This window comes from Haliotis rufescens, unplaced genomic scaffold, assembly GCF_023055435.1.
Source record: "Haliotis rufescens isolate VD_foot unplaced genomic scaffold, xgHalRufe1.0.p SCAF_15, whole genome shotgun sequence".
Lineage (NCBI taxonomy): Eukaryota > Metazoa > Mollusca > Gastropoda > Lepetellida > Haliotidae > Haliotis > Haliotis rufescens.
Window position 1 is genome coordinate 6,629,456 of NW_025963835.1, and position 18,006 is coordinate 6,647,461.

General features: G+C 38.7%; 2 protein-coding genes across 4 annotated transcripts in view; one reads left to right on the forward strand and one right to left on the reverse strand.

Annotated features, from left to right (window-relative positions):
- The window catches only part of LOC124122730 (ankyrin repeat domain-containing protein 13D-like), a 44,440-nt gene extending 36,017 nt beyond the window's left edge, over positions 1-8,423 (reverse strand). The window contains exons 1-2 of the mRNA XM_046485849.2: positions 8,229-8,423; positions 7,482-7,617 (exon numbers count right to left, since the gene is read on the reverse strand). Of these exons, the coding sequence (XP_046341805.1) occupies positions 7,482-7,617; positions 8,229-8,324 (232 nt within the window). The 5' untranslated portion in view covers positions 8,325-8,423. The remainder of the gene's footprint in view (positions 1-7,481; positions 7,618-8,228) is intronic.
- Positions 8,424-8,607: 184 nt separating this feature from the next.
- Positions 8,608-18,006, forward strand: part of LOC124122732 (ARF GTPase-activating protein GIT2-like) — a 48,655-nt gene continuing 39,256 nt past the window's right edge. For all 3 annotated transcript variants that reach the window (XM_046485851.2, XM_046485853.2, XM_046485852.2), the window contains exons 1-5: positions 8,608-8,980; positions 13,917-14,050; positions 16,446-16,558; positions 17,055-17,154; positions 17,715-17,801. In XM_046485851.2, coding sequence (XP_046341807.2) covers positions 8,929-8,980; positions 13,917-14,050; positions 16,446-16,558; positions 17,055-17,154; positions 17,715-17,801 — 486 coding nt within the window. In that variant the 5' untranslated portion in view covers positions 8,608-8,928. The remainder of the gene's footprint in view (positions 8,981-13,916; positions 14,051-16,445; positions 16,559-17,054; positions 17,155-17,714; positions 17,802-18,006) is intronic.

The following is an 18,006-nucleotide window of genomic DNA, read 5'->3' on the forward strand; positions in this document are numbered from 1 at the left end:
GAAGAGTTTATTCGACCACATTCATCTTCCCGAGTCAAGGGAGTTAACGGACTATAAATATCTGATCGTGTTGAATAGGTGCCGCCATTTTGTTTGAAGCAAATGCATGTGATATGAGAGGTAGAATCTGATTGGTAAAAGCCACTGGCGGCGCTAAGATCGAGCCCAGAAATTCCAGCCTAGTTCGGCAAGGGTGGAAAATGGATTTTTTTAAAAATAGTCAGTTAACTCCCTTGCCTCGGGAAGATGGACCACATTTTGAATATGCATGTGAAGTTTGGGTTGGTTCTACCAAAGATCAGAAAAACTCCAACTAGAAGCAGCAAGAATTGTAACTGGTTTACCAAGTTATTTTTCCGTTAAAAATTTATATTTAGAGGTGGGTGAGGTGAAATTGGGTTTAAAGTTGCGTCCAAGATTATTGCACTTATATAGCGTGCGTGTGTGTGTGGCTGCTTGTACTAGTCCAGACTGATTCCAAATTATAGTGCTAGCTCACTGAGATACTATGCCACAGTTTAACATGAATACCCCACTCAGACACAGTATACTGACTCCGAGCCGATCAATCCTTGTTTTAGCCCCTTAATGCCGAGCGCCAGACAGGGTAACAACACGGACATGGTATGACACGGACAGGGTTCGAACCCCGAACCTTTCGCTCTCTGGGCGGACGCTCTACCACTAGACCACGGAGGCGGCCTTATATTTAGAAACTTCATGAGAGCGTGCGTCAGAGCACAGGAGGAAATGGAAATTGTGTTTATTTTATATAGGTATATACCTTAAAGATTTAGTACCTCACTCAGTTGGTTTGGTTGGTTTGTTGTTTAGCCCCGCACTCAGCAATATTCCAGCTATGTGACGGCGGTCTGTAAATAATTGAGTCTGGACCAGACAATCCAGTGATTAATATCATGAGCTTCGATCCAACCAATTGGGATCAATGACATGCATCAACCAAGTCAGCGAGTTTGACCACCCGATCCCGTTAGTCTACTCTTACGACAAGCAAAGTCGCCTTTTACGGCAAGAATGGGTTACTTTAAGACCTATTTTACCCCGGATCTTCATGGGTCACCTCATTCAGTCAGGACAAACATAACATACAACCTTTGAACTGGTCATAATATAACCATCCTGAAGAACCAAGACCACACCATCGTGTGGGAAACCAACAAAGTCCTGTCCACCATCAAAATCTGGTGTCAAGGGAAACTACAAGAAGCCATTGACATCAGGAGACACCAGCCAGCCATGAACTGGGACCAGGGAACATATCTGCCTAGTGCTTGATACTTATTGATTGAATGAATCTGTGTCATCACCTATCTGTCACATTATCCCCCAATCAAGGCTTATTAACCCCTGCCTTTCCATTTGTCCATTGCTTATTACTAATCAGTGCTACCGGTAATTAACTGTTACGTTTCCACCTTTGTTGTTTCACAGATACATATATATATACTCTCTGCATCCTAGCATTCTTTACCTGCTGAAACAGCATGCATATACTTCGAAACACTAAGTCCCTCATAATAAAGAAATTGACATACATAGATTCTCTCTCATTTGTGTGTGACTTCCAAATGCCGATCCAATACGTGTTGTTACAGGCTTCGGCCTGACGGATCATCACTTATCAGCATTCATCTCTGGCCTCACTCTGCCACCCTTATTTATTTGTGGTTTGTGTTAATCTCTGTGTAGGTGACTCTTAACAGCATGACCATGTCCTACCCAGCTGTTGATCACTTGCTTGATAAAGGTGCTAGCGCATGTGTTGAAATGTACTCGGGTCTTCACTGATACTACAGGTTCTGAAATACCACTTAAAGATAGAGATAATGTTGTTCTTGTACTATCTCTCTCTCTATCACTTGCTCAGAAAAACATCTTCCCGAGGCAAGGGAGTTACTGACTATAAAAGTCCTGTTTCCACAGACTGTAATTATGGAGCTATATTTTGGCTGGACTAATGTGTCTATGCATAGTTCAATCAAAATCACATAACGAAATCAAACCTGAACCGACCACTGAAACGACAAGAGCTTTACGGTACTCGTTTCAACCTGACGACTTCCATTTTGACTGCGCTTGAAAAATATGTTGACACAGTTCTCGATCAAAATTTTGAAAACTAAACAAACGAACATTCCGGAATGTCTAATATATGGTTGCGATTGTATGGCAGTGCTTCAAACTTACTGTGCAACGTCTCCTCCGTTCAAATGTTTATCCCACGAGAGCGAGAGATAGACGATAATTTTGACGGAATCAGTCGTACAGGCCGTAACTGTCGTTCGGAATACCCCGTTTTAATGTTTTCGAGATTGCCTGAATAGAAAACAGATTCCGACTCTCACTTTCATGTCCTCAGATCTTTGTTTAGCGATAACGAGAACTAAGATCTGATTTTGACAGTCTACAGACAATCCAGGGATTGACGTCATGAGCATCGATCTATTCAATTGGGATTATGACGACATGCATCAACCATGTCAACCAAGAAATCTATCAGTGTGATCCTTTCATTACTTTTCAGTGTAATTATCATCATTAGGTCAGCGCAATAAGTGCACAACTGAGGGCTTGAGAAAAGCTACGTATTTGCATAAAATATGCATTAAATATGATGAAATATGCAGACAAATCAAATCCCAAATACACTATTGAAATATACCTTTGTATATCAGATAAAACAACTGCGTATATTATAACTGTTACATAAAATGATTGTGTATCAGCCGATAGCGAAATTCACTTTCCAACAGATACATTTGGAGTGAGTGAGTTGGGTTTAATGCCGCTTTTACAGTGATATCGCAGCGTGACAGCTTAATGTGGGAGGAAAGCCAATCTCATTAAAATCAGACCTTAGTTCTTGCTACCGCTGAACAAAGATCTGAGAAATCCCATAAGGGGTCACGTCAGAACGACCTTTCATCCGACCCATCAGTGCGTCACTTACCAGATTATAAAAGTGACAGTCGGAATGTGATTTCTAATCATGCAATCTCGTAAACTTTTAACATTGGGTATTCCAAACGATAGTTACGGGTTTAACGACTGAATCCTTACAATGTAGACCATCTATTAGCCATTCCAGAATGTTTTTTTGTTCAGGTTTCAAATTTGTAATCGAGAATTTGTCAAAATATGTTTCAAAGCGTAGTCGCCAATTTGAAATGTGTGCCGTAAAGCACGAGAAAGCTGCCTTCTGATTGGTCATTCCATTGGTCGGTCAAAGTTCACGTAAGGTCGGTCTGACGTGACCCGTAATGGGATGTCCTCAGATCTTTGTTTAGCGGTAGCGAGCACTAAGATCTGATTTTAATGAGATTGGAGGAAAGCCTGAAGTCAATCAGGTCTCAGGCGTTTACCACTTTGGTGAAACCAACAAGCACAGGTATGGTGCTGACAAACCTAGAAACAAAACTGGAGCGAACTGGGATTCGACCCACAACCATAGGTGTCTGGGGTGACCAAAGGATGCAACTCTGCGAATGCATCTTAACCTGTCAACAATCGCTGATTTGTGATTTAAAAAATAATGCCTTTCTTTCAATGCTAGGATTAGACAATAAAAAAGGTTTCCCTGGGAGGGAGCAGCAAGCAAACATAGACAGGTTTACAACTTTCTTTTAGTCTTAAATGTTTTACAGGGATTGACACAAAACAGAATTTCAAGTTAAAATACGTAAAAAAGTTAAAAGTGTGGATGCCAATCAAAATGAAATCCCTGGGTAAAATATTCAAATAACTATAAGCTTATCTAGAGCTCTGCTTCTGTTTTTACAAATTGAAATGGATGAAAAAAGTCATAACCATGATAACTGGCCCAAATACCAAAATACAATAAGATAATACGACCTTAGGATAACCGACATGCTCAACAACTACAGTCCGTTTGAATCCAAATGAGAACGATGAATTGCAAAATAACTCGAAATCCAGAAAAGTGTATGAAACATCAATACGGTACTTGACCATGAATACCCTGTACCAAACAAAAAATGAATTTTGTTTATTTTAAGACCCATGACCGATGAAGTTCTTTAAGAAACTATCATGTAATTTTGTATAGAAATGTGTACATGACACGTAGGGGGACAAACCATGGAAGGAACAGCGCAAGCACGGTCTGCACGAACTACACAGTGACTGTGTTCATTCAATGACAAGATGCGCTACTCAGCAGATGTTAAACAGTTGATGTTGAATGTGTATGATTTCTTTAGAAGTGAAGCAGAAAGAGCAAAGCCTTTTTATGCAATTAATAAATTCCTGAAACGAGCTTCAAAAGCACTTGGTATGTCCCCTCAGAAACTTTAAAATGTTGTTAGTCGATGAGATACAAACAGTCAGGTTAAGGGGGTAGGGAACATGTCAAAACCACGCAAGGTTGATAAATTAGACAGTTTGCAGAGGGATCAAGTCAGACGTGCAATTGTTAAACTGCACTCAGAAAATAAGTATCTGTCCCTAAGAATTTTGAAGAAACACCTTGAAACTGACCATGATTTACGTGTTACAAAGTACAAACTATGGCAGCTGTTGCATACATTTAGTTACAAATACAAAAAGATAACTGGAGAAAATAGGGCTGTGTTGTGTGAACGGTCTGACATTGTTCGTCTCCGAAATCATTATCTTCGTACCATCAAGCAGAAACGTGAAGAAGGATATGAGCCGTCTTCTTAGATGAGACATGGGTAAATGCGCCCCACACAGCCAGCAGTCAGTGGGTACCCAGTGGTGACTGTAAGGAGTCTGGTAGAAAGTTACCAATGGGAAAGGGTGAAAGACTCATAGTTCTCCATGCTGGTTCTGCTAGTCAGGGTTTTCTCCCAGACTGTGACCTCGTCTTTAGAGCCAAGGCCAAAGACAACAGGGACTACCACACAGAAATGAACGGCAATGTATTTCTGGAGTGGGTGAAAGATAAATTAGTCCCTGCTTTGCCTACCAAGTCTCTCATTGTCATGGACAATGCACCGTATCATAGTGTGCAGGATCCAGAAAGCAAGACTCCAACCTCCAATAACCGTAAAGGAGACGTGGTTACTTGGCTGGAACGGAGGAACATTACCTTTCCTTCTCGAGCAACGAAACCACAGCTCTATGAAATCATCAAAACTATGAAACCTGACCCCGTGTATAAAGTTGACAATTACATCAAGGCTCAGGGTCACGCTGTCTTACGACTGCCACCTTATCTCTGCGACCTGAATCCAATCGAGTTGGTATGGGGTATCGTCAAGGGTGACGTTGGACGATCGAACACAACGTTCAAATTACGAGACGTTGAACAACTCGTAAAGGAATCCCTTGGTCTGGTAACAGTAGAAACATGGAGGCGTTGTGTGGCCACAGTCGTTGATGAGATAGAGCCACATTATTGGTCACGAGATGGACTACGGCCAGCAACAGTCCAACCTACAATAGTGGCAGTCGGTTCAGGGACCAGCAGTTCCGACGACGAGATCTATGGCATGAACGAGTCAGATTGCAACTGAAATTATCATGAGATGGCCCCTCTAACGCTCTGTCATTTCCCCTACCACAGAACGTGCAGTGCATGCGTGCTTGCGCTGTGCCTTCCACGGTTTGTCCCCCCTATGTGTCATGTACAAATTTCTATACAAAATTACATGATAGTTTCTTAAAGAACTTCATCCGTCATGGGTCTTAAAATAAACAAAATTCAGATTTTGTTGGGTACAGGGTATTCATGGTCAAGTACCGTATTGATGTTTCATACACTTTTCTGGATTTCGAGTTATTTTGCAATTCATCGTTCTCATTTGGATTCAAACGGACTGTAGTTGTTGCAATCACTGATCACTAAGCTTACTATATCCAACTTAAAACAGGAGGAGCTACAAATGTAAACATGTTTTTAATTGGATAAAAGACAGTCCCCAGTTTCCCCCTCGAAGTGACCAAGAAGTCCCACACAGAGCGGCCAGAAACATACTGATAGCATCACATTCTAGTGACAGATATGTTACTTTAGGGCAGTTTAACACCGTTTGTTTAAATTTGAGTTGACTGATATGTCATTGAGGGACTAATTTGTGTGTCAGGGGTCTAAACTGATGGTTTACAGGTTGTGGTGTTTGACATTTGGTTCTTTCTGTCTTAAGCTGTCTGGACATAGTTTGTCAGTGTTATCACACTGAACAGACATTTGCACTTAAATAAATCAGAACTTAAATCTCAAATATGTATTGGTTTGTTAGTTTTAATTAGGGAAAGTAACCCTTCACACCACCGGAAGTTGTCAAGATTTTAGTCACGTGACCTCTATCAGTAAAATGATTGGTTCAAACCTATCGTCTGCTGTAGCAGTATACTTCTTTTACTGTTGTGGTGGACGATTACTTTTGGATTATACCTTGGCTATTGCATTTTTATGCTCGGTCATGGCTAAATTGTGTGTTTCAACTGTTATTTTCTTGGAACTCACTTGGAATACCAGTCTCTTACTAACTATTTATCATGATGCGACTTCCAAGTGACACCACTGGAGATTTGTCAAGAAAGGTATGAACATATTGGAATTCTGGCACCTCTATAACTAATGAATTTTCAAGTGGAAAATATCAAGAGTACATTTATACCAATAAGGCTTGTGTATGCATTAATATTATATAGAAGTTTAAACGCTGGTAGAATTTTGCATCTTGTGAATATATGTGCATTTATGCCATCCAACAAGTCAGAAAAAATAGAAACAAAAGAAAAAATAATGGCATTCCTCCTGAGAAAAATGTAAGACATCGTAACATAATGGTAGCCAATGTCGTCCTTGTCAGGTATGCATACAGTTGGGACAATTTAAAAAAAGATGATCCTCATCATGAAATGAATAAACCTTATTATCCAGGTGAAAAGCATTAATATCCAGTGAATATATTTTGTAACATGGAAAGCTAATAAAAGTACAAAAAAGTTGTTTCAGTAGAAACCTCTGTTTAAAAACTCCAGTTGACAGAGACTATAGAGTGAATATGTCATCTGCTAGCAAATTGTATTTACTGTTTGTAGGTCGCACTTGAGAACGAGGCTTGGTTTTTACGGGAAAAGATATCAATTACAAAATTGAGGCTAAGCTCGCACACTGCATGGGATTAAGCTATTGATGCCTAGATTTCAACTCATTCTAACTACTGTAATACTATGCCCAATAACTAATATACACATTCAGTTCTACAGACCTTTTTCTTGTTTAGAGATCTGGTAGCTATCAATTTTTTTTTGTCTTTATCAAAATTGAAAATTTAATGATGACATGATTTCATTGTTTTTCATGACTTGGGTCACAGATTTCTTTTTCAAAAGCTGAGAGTCAGTGGTTAAAATAAAATGAAAGTCAATGTAGTACTGACAAATAGTGTGAGTCAACAGACACATGTTAACATGGTTAACTCAGTCCAGGATCACTGCTCTGTTTTTAAATGTTTTAGTTATCTTACCTGACCAATATTTCAGGTTTTCAGAATTGGCGTCAGCTCCATGCCTCAGCAAAACACGAGCACTTTCAATGTGCCCTAGGGTCACTGCTAGCTGCAGAGGAGCTCTACCCCTTGGGTCCAACAACTCCTTATCATGCTGAAAAGAAATATTTATCATTTACTATGCTTAGAATCTACCATGTTTACACAAATTGTACACCAAACCAAGCATGAAGTGAAAACAAACATTTACTCATAATGTTTGTGAATAATTTTTAAACAATCATACACCAAACACTAGTTGTATGCACCAAAATAGAAGAATCTGTACCTCATTCAAGGAATTTTGAACACTTGCCGTTTCTAAACATGTTTTGGGGGGGAGCATCAAAGAAGCATGAGAGTGAAGTAGCAGAAGAATTGCGAGTGAATACAGTTGTCAATAACTTTTTACGGACACATCTTGAGGAACACATTTTTGTTGACATCGATAAGACTCATGATAAAATAACATTTCCCTTTTTTCCCTTTCTATCATGTCTATTTATACACACAATAGACAGGCTATAACCTACAGGTAGTCAATAGCAGAGAAGAATAAATTAACACATTAAATATCCGTTTCAAGGATGTTTACCAGTCACTTACATTGCAATAAACTACTATGAGGAAATAACTAAAATTACAAAATCTTTATCAACAACAGTCAACGCTGTTCATCATGATAATTTTTTCACACGCCATCTAGGCCTCGTCCTAATTACTAACCGTTTTCTTTGCTAGCTCGCGATCGAGGTTTTCATAATCATTGTGCCATACAAGCCAGTGAATGGGGAACTCTTCAGCTAATGTCTTAGAAGTCATGCTTCAGTCAGATGTATTTTGACAGATCATTACGCTCGCCGACACCCAAAACTAGGAAATGCATTCTACTTCATTCTGACTCATTTGCAATTTCGGAAGTGACCTACTTTACGGTAGTCGTAAAAAAGACATACACTTTTACGTTATTTTAACCCTGATAATCGACATAAATAGTAGAGAACGTGTGGCGATAAACACTATAGTAAAATATAAAAGGAATGGTATCAAAATGACATCTTAAAGGAATTATGTTTTTACGACAAGTAGATTCATTGATGACTCAGTCTAGGCCTAGTCCTGCCTTCGATGTAAATTTGGAATGATAACACAAGCAATTGGGACGAATTGGACAAAATCAACACCGTATGAAGCTACAGTTTTGCTAAGAATAAGCTGACAATGATTTTGTGTTCATAACTGTGCAATCTTAATCGCTGGAATTGCCATACACAGGTTGTGATGGCATTTTTGTGCAAGTCTTCTGAAAGAATCTGACAGAAGCTCTCTGTTGAACTCTTGACATCTCCCCATTTCCTGGGGGTCGGGTCGTACGTACATCTCAAATTTCACTCGGCACCGCTTGCGTGTCTCCCAGACCGTCGTCATGTCGAGAGGAACCATGTATTCTACCGCCTGTGCCGATTGCGGTGCATCAGGTAATACCCAACATACAGAAATGTTATTAAAATGCCTTTGCAGCAGCCTTATCAGATAAGTAAGATTAGCCATACTCGTTCACCGATTCATCTCTCATTTGGAACTTTCAGTTCAAGTCTAAACCATGTTCCTCTTTGAGCCATACAAGATACGCATATGGAATTGGTGCATTGTTTGTGTGTTTTATTGGCTTGACCTTTATATATTTCAGCTGTAGCTTGTTAGAGCAGGGATTGCCAGATTTGATAGATACTATCAGATAGTATTTGTCTCAAAGTAAAGGAACTTTTGTATATAGTTTGTGTTGTTGGGATTGGGATGATGACTTCTCCAGCTTCAGCATATACCTTTCACCTATATTTTTTGTTGAACAGTTTTAGTTTCATATGTTTGTGGTGTTTACTAGGTAAATCAACCTGTACATTCTCAGATGTTACTTTAATGTCGTAAGCATGGTTGGTCCAGTAAAACCAATTTTTGAAAGTTCACATTTTTCTCATATCTTTTAACATGAATAAAAATGTGATCAAGAATTTCATTTTCATGCATGATGCTTCATTTGATCAACATGTTTTCTTTTATGATTATATGTTGTTTTATCATACTCAGAGACTCGGGGGACCACAGTCAATGGCTTGGGGAAAATATGGTAGACTTGTATCAAGACGATCAAAGATAAACATTTCTGAAGTTTGGTTTTTGTCATAACCATAATGTTAAAAATGAAAGATGTAAGGGGTCTGATTCAAATACTATTGTAGAAAACCTCAAGGACCCAGGGAACCACTTTAGTTCCGAACACTGCCATTGATGATGGAATACAGCAACTTATCCATGTTAGCAGGGCAGTGTCCAGTTTTCATGCTTCTGAGTCCGATAATGATTTTGCTCTGTCGGACATTTGGGTGTTAGAGTGCATTTTAAAGAATATCAAGGAAATATTTATACTCCCCATTTCCCAAACCATTTATATTTATTAGCAGTATCAGCACACCCTATTACTTTGATTGAAATGTATTTTGATTGAAAACTTGAACAAGTAGAGATTCTTCCTCAGCAAATGTTATTACTTTCAGTATAAGGCACAGAGTCATGGAAGTTGCTCAAGTTTTTTTAGGACATTCGACATAACGTCATGTTTTCTGGCTCATAAGCTGTCATAAGCATAATTCTAGAAATGATATCTTTCCATTTTTCTGCTTCTTATGACATATAATATAATCTATAGGACACTGTTTAGTGAATATCTTGTCTGTGAAAGATGATCAACACATACAATGCTAAAGGGTGTCTGCTGTTGGGATGTTCTGTTCACGCTGTCATATCGGGAGACCTTCAACAGCATGTTTTGAGTTACCGTAAAAACTTGAATAAATGCCCAGAGGTTATTTATTTCGGAAGGTCTCTACTCGAGGAAGGTGGATTTTTACAGACAGTAATTGGTAGGATTGATGGTACCCGGTATTTTCACTCTTCAAAATGTCATGTGTAGCATGCAGACCAAATGTTAATGTAAGGCAGGCATTTATTCAATGCGTTATGTTGCCAGTGTGGACATGGTTAGGCAGAGGATCACAGACAAATTGTCAGTTGGCAAAGATACAGCATTAAATATCATGTACATCAAACAAAAACAAGTTTAAAAACATGAACATGTTTAATCATGTGAGGATTAAAAAAAAACATACAACTTTACGAGTGTATCTAGGTCAGGTCTAGATAAACAGCAGTCTAAACAATCCGCTTTTAATGTTTGAAATACAGTGACAATGGCATGGTTAAAATCTTAATGGCATGGTTAGAATTAGTTCCTGGTGCCTAAAGGACACATTAGAAATAAAAAAATGACATGTGAAATGAATTATTTAATGGACAGTATGATTTACAAAATAATCCTTATTAGTGAAAAGGAAGTGGACAACTATTTCAAGCCTGTGGTGAAATGACATTTAACAAAGGCTGAAGATGGAGCAAGACTATAGTTCATGTTGGCACACCTAAACATCTTTATGAGTGCCTGTGTCACACTGTAAACATGTTAAAGAAAATATGTTTCCTTCACTGTTTTGTTTTCTTCAGTAGTAGTGAACATGCAGCGTTAGAAATTGGCACTAGTCCTGTAGTCCTTGCCAATCTGCCTAATAGTTAAGGTATCATAAGACTAGTGCAAATTTGCCATTTTTAAGTGAGTGAGTGAGTTGGGTTTAACGCCCCTTTTAACAGTATTCCAGTTATATCGCGGCGTGTCAGCTTAATGTGGGAGGAAAGCCCGAAGTGATGCAGGTCTCAGACGTTTACCACTTCGGTGAAACCCACGAGCACGGGTATGGTACTGACAAACCTAGAAACATAATCAGGGCGAACCGGGATTCGAATGCCATTTTGAAGGGTTTTGCTATATATATATTAACATTAATAGGACTAGTGGACTAAAAATGTTAGTTTCTACCGCTGACATGGTGAAAAAAGACAAATAAAAGTCACTCAATGATCATTTTTACTCTTTCAATGGCCAGTTTGACTTTTTCGCCAATATTCTAACTTCTTTTACTGGGGAGGTGCGGTCGGGTAGCCTAGTGTTAAAGTGTTTGCTCGTCACGCATTATGTGTAGGTCATGTTAAGCATAATTTCCTGTTTCCAAAGAAACTGAAAGGTAAATATTTCCTAAACACTGAAACATTAGATGAAAGAAATCCGTATTATGATCATGATGATGAGCTTTCTGAACATTGAAGACTTTCATAACCAGGCATATGTTATTCAAAGGAGGAAATATTTATTTTTGAGTTATTGCTGTTTCCTGTTTCACATAAAACAAGAACACAAGTGGTCAGTGTTGCACATGTTGCACTGCTGTTGTGTGTACATGTAGCTGTGGTTCCCATCACTAGTCCTTATTGTATATCAGCTGTTCTCTGTGTCACCATGTGGTCACTACTTCAGGCTGGAGGATATATCTGACACACTGTTCAAAGCGGTGCAGTTCACTCAGTCATCACATTGTTACAATTTAGATTGATAAATAAAGCATAGATTCTATTATAATTTTAAACCTTCCTTTTCATCATGATCATGCACATCCTTCCTCTTCCCAAGGCAAGAGAGTTAATTAACTACAGAAGTCCAGTTTCCACCCTTGGCTGGAATTTCATGCCTCGATTGAAGCGCCATCAGTGGCTATTATGAGTCGTTTCCTTTCTGTCCCTCCTATTGACTATGTCAGAATCCACCTCTTATATCACCTGCATTTGCTTCAAACAAAATGGTGGCGCCAAGTCATGATGATCTGATTAATAATCAAGATCTTTATTGTGATAAAACGGATCTTACCTCTCAAAGTGCATCAAATTGTTTGAGCACCTTAATTATGTTTATGTTCCAAATGTTAAAATGTTTCTGCCAACAAGTACCACAGGACCAAGCATGTTAACAGATCTGTAGTGATGTATGCCTGAGTCGCTTTACGACACAATGTTTGTGTTCTGTGTATGTCTGGCTCAAACCTATAAAAGTCAGAAGGAATGGGTTTAGTAGTCAGGAAGAACTGCGAACATTAGTGACTTGTAGTTTAAACATAGAGTTTTAGATACTCTTTGTCATTAAACAATATATCACGTGACTAACCACAGGTCCGGGTAGTCCTGTGGGTATTTGGGTCCTACTCAGTACCCACCCGACCGGGGCACCCAAGTAACCCGTCCCAGCCCTAATATTTATGATAATAGAATGGATATGAAACACTGGAAGGTCCAGGTTGACAGTCCTAACATCCCTCGTTTCTAACACTGAAGTATCTCTAAGGTCCAGTTCAGAGTGGTCTCTAGTACCTCATACATGTCATTTAAAGTGATGAGAGATGATCGGTGGTCTAGCGGTCACTGTGCCCTGATGGCATGGCATGTTGCTCACACTATCGACCACTGGCTGGCTGTCTGGTCCTGTTCATTCACTTAGGCAACTATGACAACCCTTATCATTCATCTCCATCATTGTGCCTGTAATAGGTCCCCGCTGAAGGCTTATAAGTCGTGTCCTCATTGAAGTAATATTTTATCATGTTCATCAGTACTTAATACTATGGATAGTGATAAGTTTGGCCACATTTTGCAAGTCCTAGCTCAGTGTGTAGATTTGATATCTACCTAATCATGCTGATATTGTTATTAAGGGAACTAGCCAGGGCATAAGCTTCCTGTCTGCTGTATAGGGTAGGGCTGGGACGAGTTCAAATTTACTACCTGGGTAACTGACCCCCCAACCCTATCCAGGTATCCCGTTCTGTTGTAGGCCTCAAGAGTTGGGCACAAAATGTCTGATAGGGAACTCTCCTGGAGTCCTGGCAAAAACTATTTTCATACACGTATAAAATCATGCATACACTGAGGTTGACTGAAGCTTCATCTTTACTCAAAAATATTAAAGTCAGAAGGAATGTGTGCATAGTCAGAGAGAAATGCAAACATTAGCCATTTGTAGTTTAACTATGAAGTTTCATTGTTTTTGTCATTAAATAATATATCATGTAACTAACCACAGGTCTGGGTAGTCTGGTGAGTACCCGGGTCCTCTTCAGGACCCATCTGACCCAAATTAGTATAAGTCTAAGACCCACATTCTGGCGCCTTGATATGAAACTGACATGGCGTTAAACCCAACTCACTCACTCTCCACTCAGGGCTGACCTGCTGCATGTTGGAAATAGTCTGCCAAAATGATATATAGGATTTACAACATTACAATTCAGAATGACTTAAAATCATAATAAATTCCTTTATAATTATAAACCTAGTCTGGTGGGTACCTGGGTCCTTCTCCATGTTCTCAGGACCCACCCGTGTCACCGAGTTACCCGTCCCAGCCTTAGTATAGAGTATGATGATTCAATGTGAAACCTCATAACTACAGTAATAAAGTTTTGTGGCAATATTTTTCAGATCCTGTGTGGGCGTCAATCAATCGGGGAGTGTTGATATGTGATGAGTGCTGTAGCGTACATCGCAGCCTGGGACGTCACATTTCACAAGTCAAGTCTCTCAAGAAGGGGCAGTGGAGCCCAACACAACATGCTGTAAGGATGTCCATTTCATGTTTCAGTTGTCAATTTCAATTTCCACATGTCAATTTCAAATTTGATTTTAAGCCTTCAAAGCTAATCTGAAGAAAAAATGGATCATTAATTTCTGTGTTTCTTTTAATTTGTTCCACATTTTGACTCTTTTGGGTTTTTGATGTTTCAAGGCAGTTGTGCTGAAATGAATTAATGTATTTGTCTTTTTTAATTAGAAAATTATAATGCACTGTTCTTGTTCTGATTTGATGACTACATTCAGATTTAACATGTTCTATTCAGACGGAAGTCCAGTTCATGATTAATCCCTGAAGAAAGAACCCTGTGCATGTATTGTGTGTCTGACTAACTCTGACATGTAAATGACATAAAGAATACAGTGATTTCCAGGCTGTTTTCATGTAATAATCAGTAATAATTGCATGAGAGTTATCACGATCCCAGATAATAAATGAGAGCGAAAATTTGTTCGTCAAATGAGTTTTCAGAGCATTTCAATTTTATTGTTTTTGACCATTTCACCATTTCACAACCCAAACAAACATAATAAGAATCCTTATATTAGTAATAAAAGCATATGTAAGTGATATAGAAATATTGCAAGGAAACATGTTAACTGCTCTTTTGTTTGTGTTTCAGTTTCAATGTTATAATTTACAGGGATCTGATCCTAGAACATGTGATTGCTTTACGACCAATGTGTTCATGTAACTTAAACCTGATAGAATTACAAGTGCATGTAGGGCGGGGCCCTCTCGTCAGGAGTTGACATATTTATACACCCTGACTTGTGTCGTTTACTTACGTTATGTTAAGTGTGGTGAGTGGACCAATCCCTAATGTCAGCTCTTAGTTTTATTCTCAAATGTGAAATCATGAAGCACATTTTCATGTTTACTAGTTACCATAGTCACCAAGTTTTCCTTATAAGGGCCTACCCATTATTGCTATGATTCATGAACGAGCTGATCATGTTGACCCTAAACTAAATGCTGAATGTTGAACTTTAAAAATAAATGAATCAGTGTTTGATTGAAAACATGCATTATTTAAAAATCTGTCTGGTTGTATTTTTAGCAAAAAATATTTTGAGTGTCCTATATAGAAAATAAACCACCAATTAACCTTCACAACTTTAACATTGTTTAACATAATTACAAAAAATTGAACATTTTTAATTTTTCATATGCTGGAATAAAATAATGAGAGTAATCTTTGTACAGAAAGATAAAACCAGGAAGAAATTAATGTCCACACTTAAGGAGTTTCCATGTGTTGCTTATAATTAATACAGTTGATGTTCATACAAGATACATATAGCCCACATAATACATGAGTGTACTGCTTCCTTGTTGGGTTGGTAGGTTTTTATTGAACATGTTGAAATCATAGGCATGTCATTTCACCAGATGTTTTAAACTTTATCCATGTTACACCCTTACATTGTAAGAATTAGGAGACACTTGTGTGCAGTTGGGGCCAAATGGTATTGATAATTGTTATTCATCATATTCATAGGAGCAGTGTGGTAGCCTAGTGATATAAAAAATGTTTGCTCATCACGATGCAAGAATCCGGTTCCGTCTCCCACAAAGAGTACATAAGGAAATATCTTCACGATAGTTCTTAAAGAAAGAAGACTGTCTCTGTGGTCTAGTGGTAGAGCAGTTCTGTCAGGAGAGCGGAAGGACCGGTGTTTGATCCCCGGCTGCATCATACCAAAAGACGTTAAAAGATGGTACTTATTGTTACCCTGTCTGGTGCTCGGCATTAAGGGGCTAAAACAAGGACTGGTCGGCTCGGAGTCAGTATACTGTGTCTGAGTAGGGTATTCATGTTAAACTGCGTCATGGTATCTCAGTGTGCTAGCACTATAAAACTGCGTCAGTCCCGACTAGTACAAACAGCTGCACACGCATGTGCAGGCAAGTCGCTATATAAGTGGAATAATCTTGGACGCAACGTTAAACCCCATTTCACCTTACCTCAAAGAAAGAAAGGGAAGAACAAGAAGTCTGCTCACCCCATACTACAACTGAATGTATTTGGAACCACAACAGAATTGTTTTCAACGAATCAGCAGAAATGCTTCACATGAAATACCTGGTATTGGCTTAGAACTTGTAGAATTTAATTTTGAACTTGTTTGCTTCAAATTTAATCGGCAAGTTACCTAGCTCAATATTGAATACACAGTATATTTACCTCCACTCTACTGCATATAGCAATAGCCTGAAAATAATTGCAATTATATAAGCCCTAAGGATACCTTCAACACTTACAAAACTGGCCCAGACTAGCCAGCTAGAGCTAATTTCTACCCCATGACTTTAATATTTACTTGACAGCATTGACATAATTTGCTCAATTACGATCAATCATTGCTTTTCCCCAGATGGTGTATCAGCTTGCAAAGCAGGGAGCCAACAATATATGGGAACATGCACTGTTGGACCCATCACAGAACAAACATGGCCGTCGGAAACCTAACCCCCGAGAACCATTACAGTAAGATCAGTTGCAAATCTTTCCCTTTAGATTTCGGAGAGCCATTACATTAAAGTCAGTTACAATTCTATCCCCTATTAAATCATTATATTGAGATCAGTTACAAGTTGTTCCCTATTCAATCATTATAATAAGACCAGTTACAAATGTTTCCCTGTGCGATCATTATGATAAGACCGTTACAAATGTTCCCCTTGTTCGATCATTATAATAAGACCGTTACAAATGTTCCCCTTGTTCGATCATTATAATAAGACCAGTTACAAATGTTCCCCTTGTTCGATCATTATAATAAGACCGTTACAAATGTTTCCCTATTCGATCATTATAATAAGACTGTTACAAATGTTTCCCTATTCGATCATTATAATAAGACCGTTACAAATGTTCCCCTTGTTTGATCCCCCATCTCTATGTGATGGCCTGCTTCTTTTGAGAATTTCTTCTTGTGAATGTGGATTCCAGGTGCTAATGAATTCGTTTGTTTTAATTGCAGCCCAAACAAATCTGACTTCATTCGTGCCAAATACCAGTTCTTGTCATTTGTTAACAAGCATAAAGACAGCGACATCAGCTCCATAGATGATGTCAGCAAGGTAAGGTTTTCTTTAGGCAGTGACACATGCTGGTAATGGCTGTTCTGAGGCAGACGTCTTCCGTTGTGCTACAACATGTACATACAATACAACACAATGTGTCAATGAGCACACCTGACTAACGTTTTCAAGATGAAAAAAAAGTCTGTCAATAATCTGTTCATTTTTAAAAAAAAATTCTTTATGAATTTCCTTGAAAAGTGTAACAAGCCTGTTTGACGAAAGGGAGATAATTATTGTTTCAAGGGAAATAATTCCCTGCTAGTTTTCCATTTTGGTTTTTGGTGTTTCAATAAACATCAAGCACCAGGCTAACTTAACGTCTGCATGTTATTTTCTTCCATGAGTCAAGAAAGAACCCTGCTAAAATGGCTATTGAATACCACAGTGAAAACCTGACCTACATGATTTGTGCTCTTTTGTTTATTGGTGATTGGAATGTTTTTATAAAAAATTGAAAGTCATTCATTGAAAGTATGAGGCTTGTGAGAAATAGAACCTGCCAGAGAGTTGACATGGTTCATCTTTATTTGATTCTCAGAGTTTTTTTACATTTTCAGGAGTTGCATTCGAGTGTTCGAACAAATAATGTGGAGACGTGTCTCAGACTGTTATCTAAAGGAGCAGATCCCAACTATTTTCATTTGGTACGTACCTGACAGCTCTATTTCAAAACCATCTGAAGGCGCACAGCTGGTTTAAGGCGCAGCAATTCGCTGTGCAGAGTAGTGTCCCTTAGTTTGTCCAGCTCGAAGGGTCATGGGTTCGCATCCAACATCCCAACTGATGATGATGCTATGGTACTCATTGGGGATTGGGTTGACTATTTATTTACGACTGAAGATCGATTGA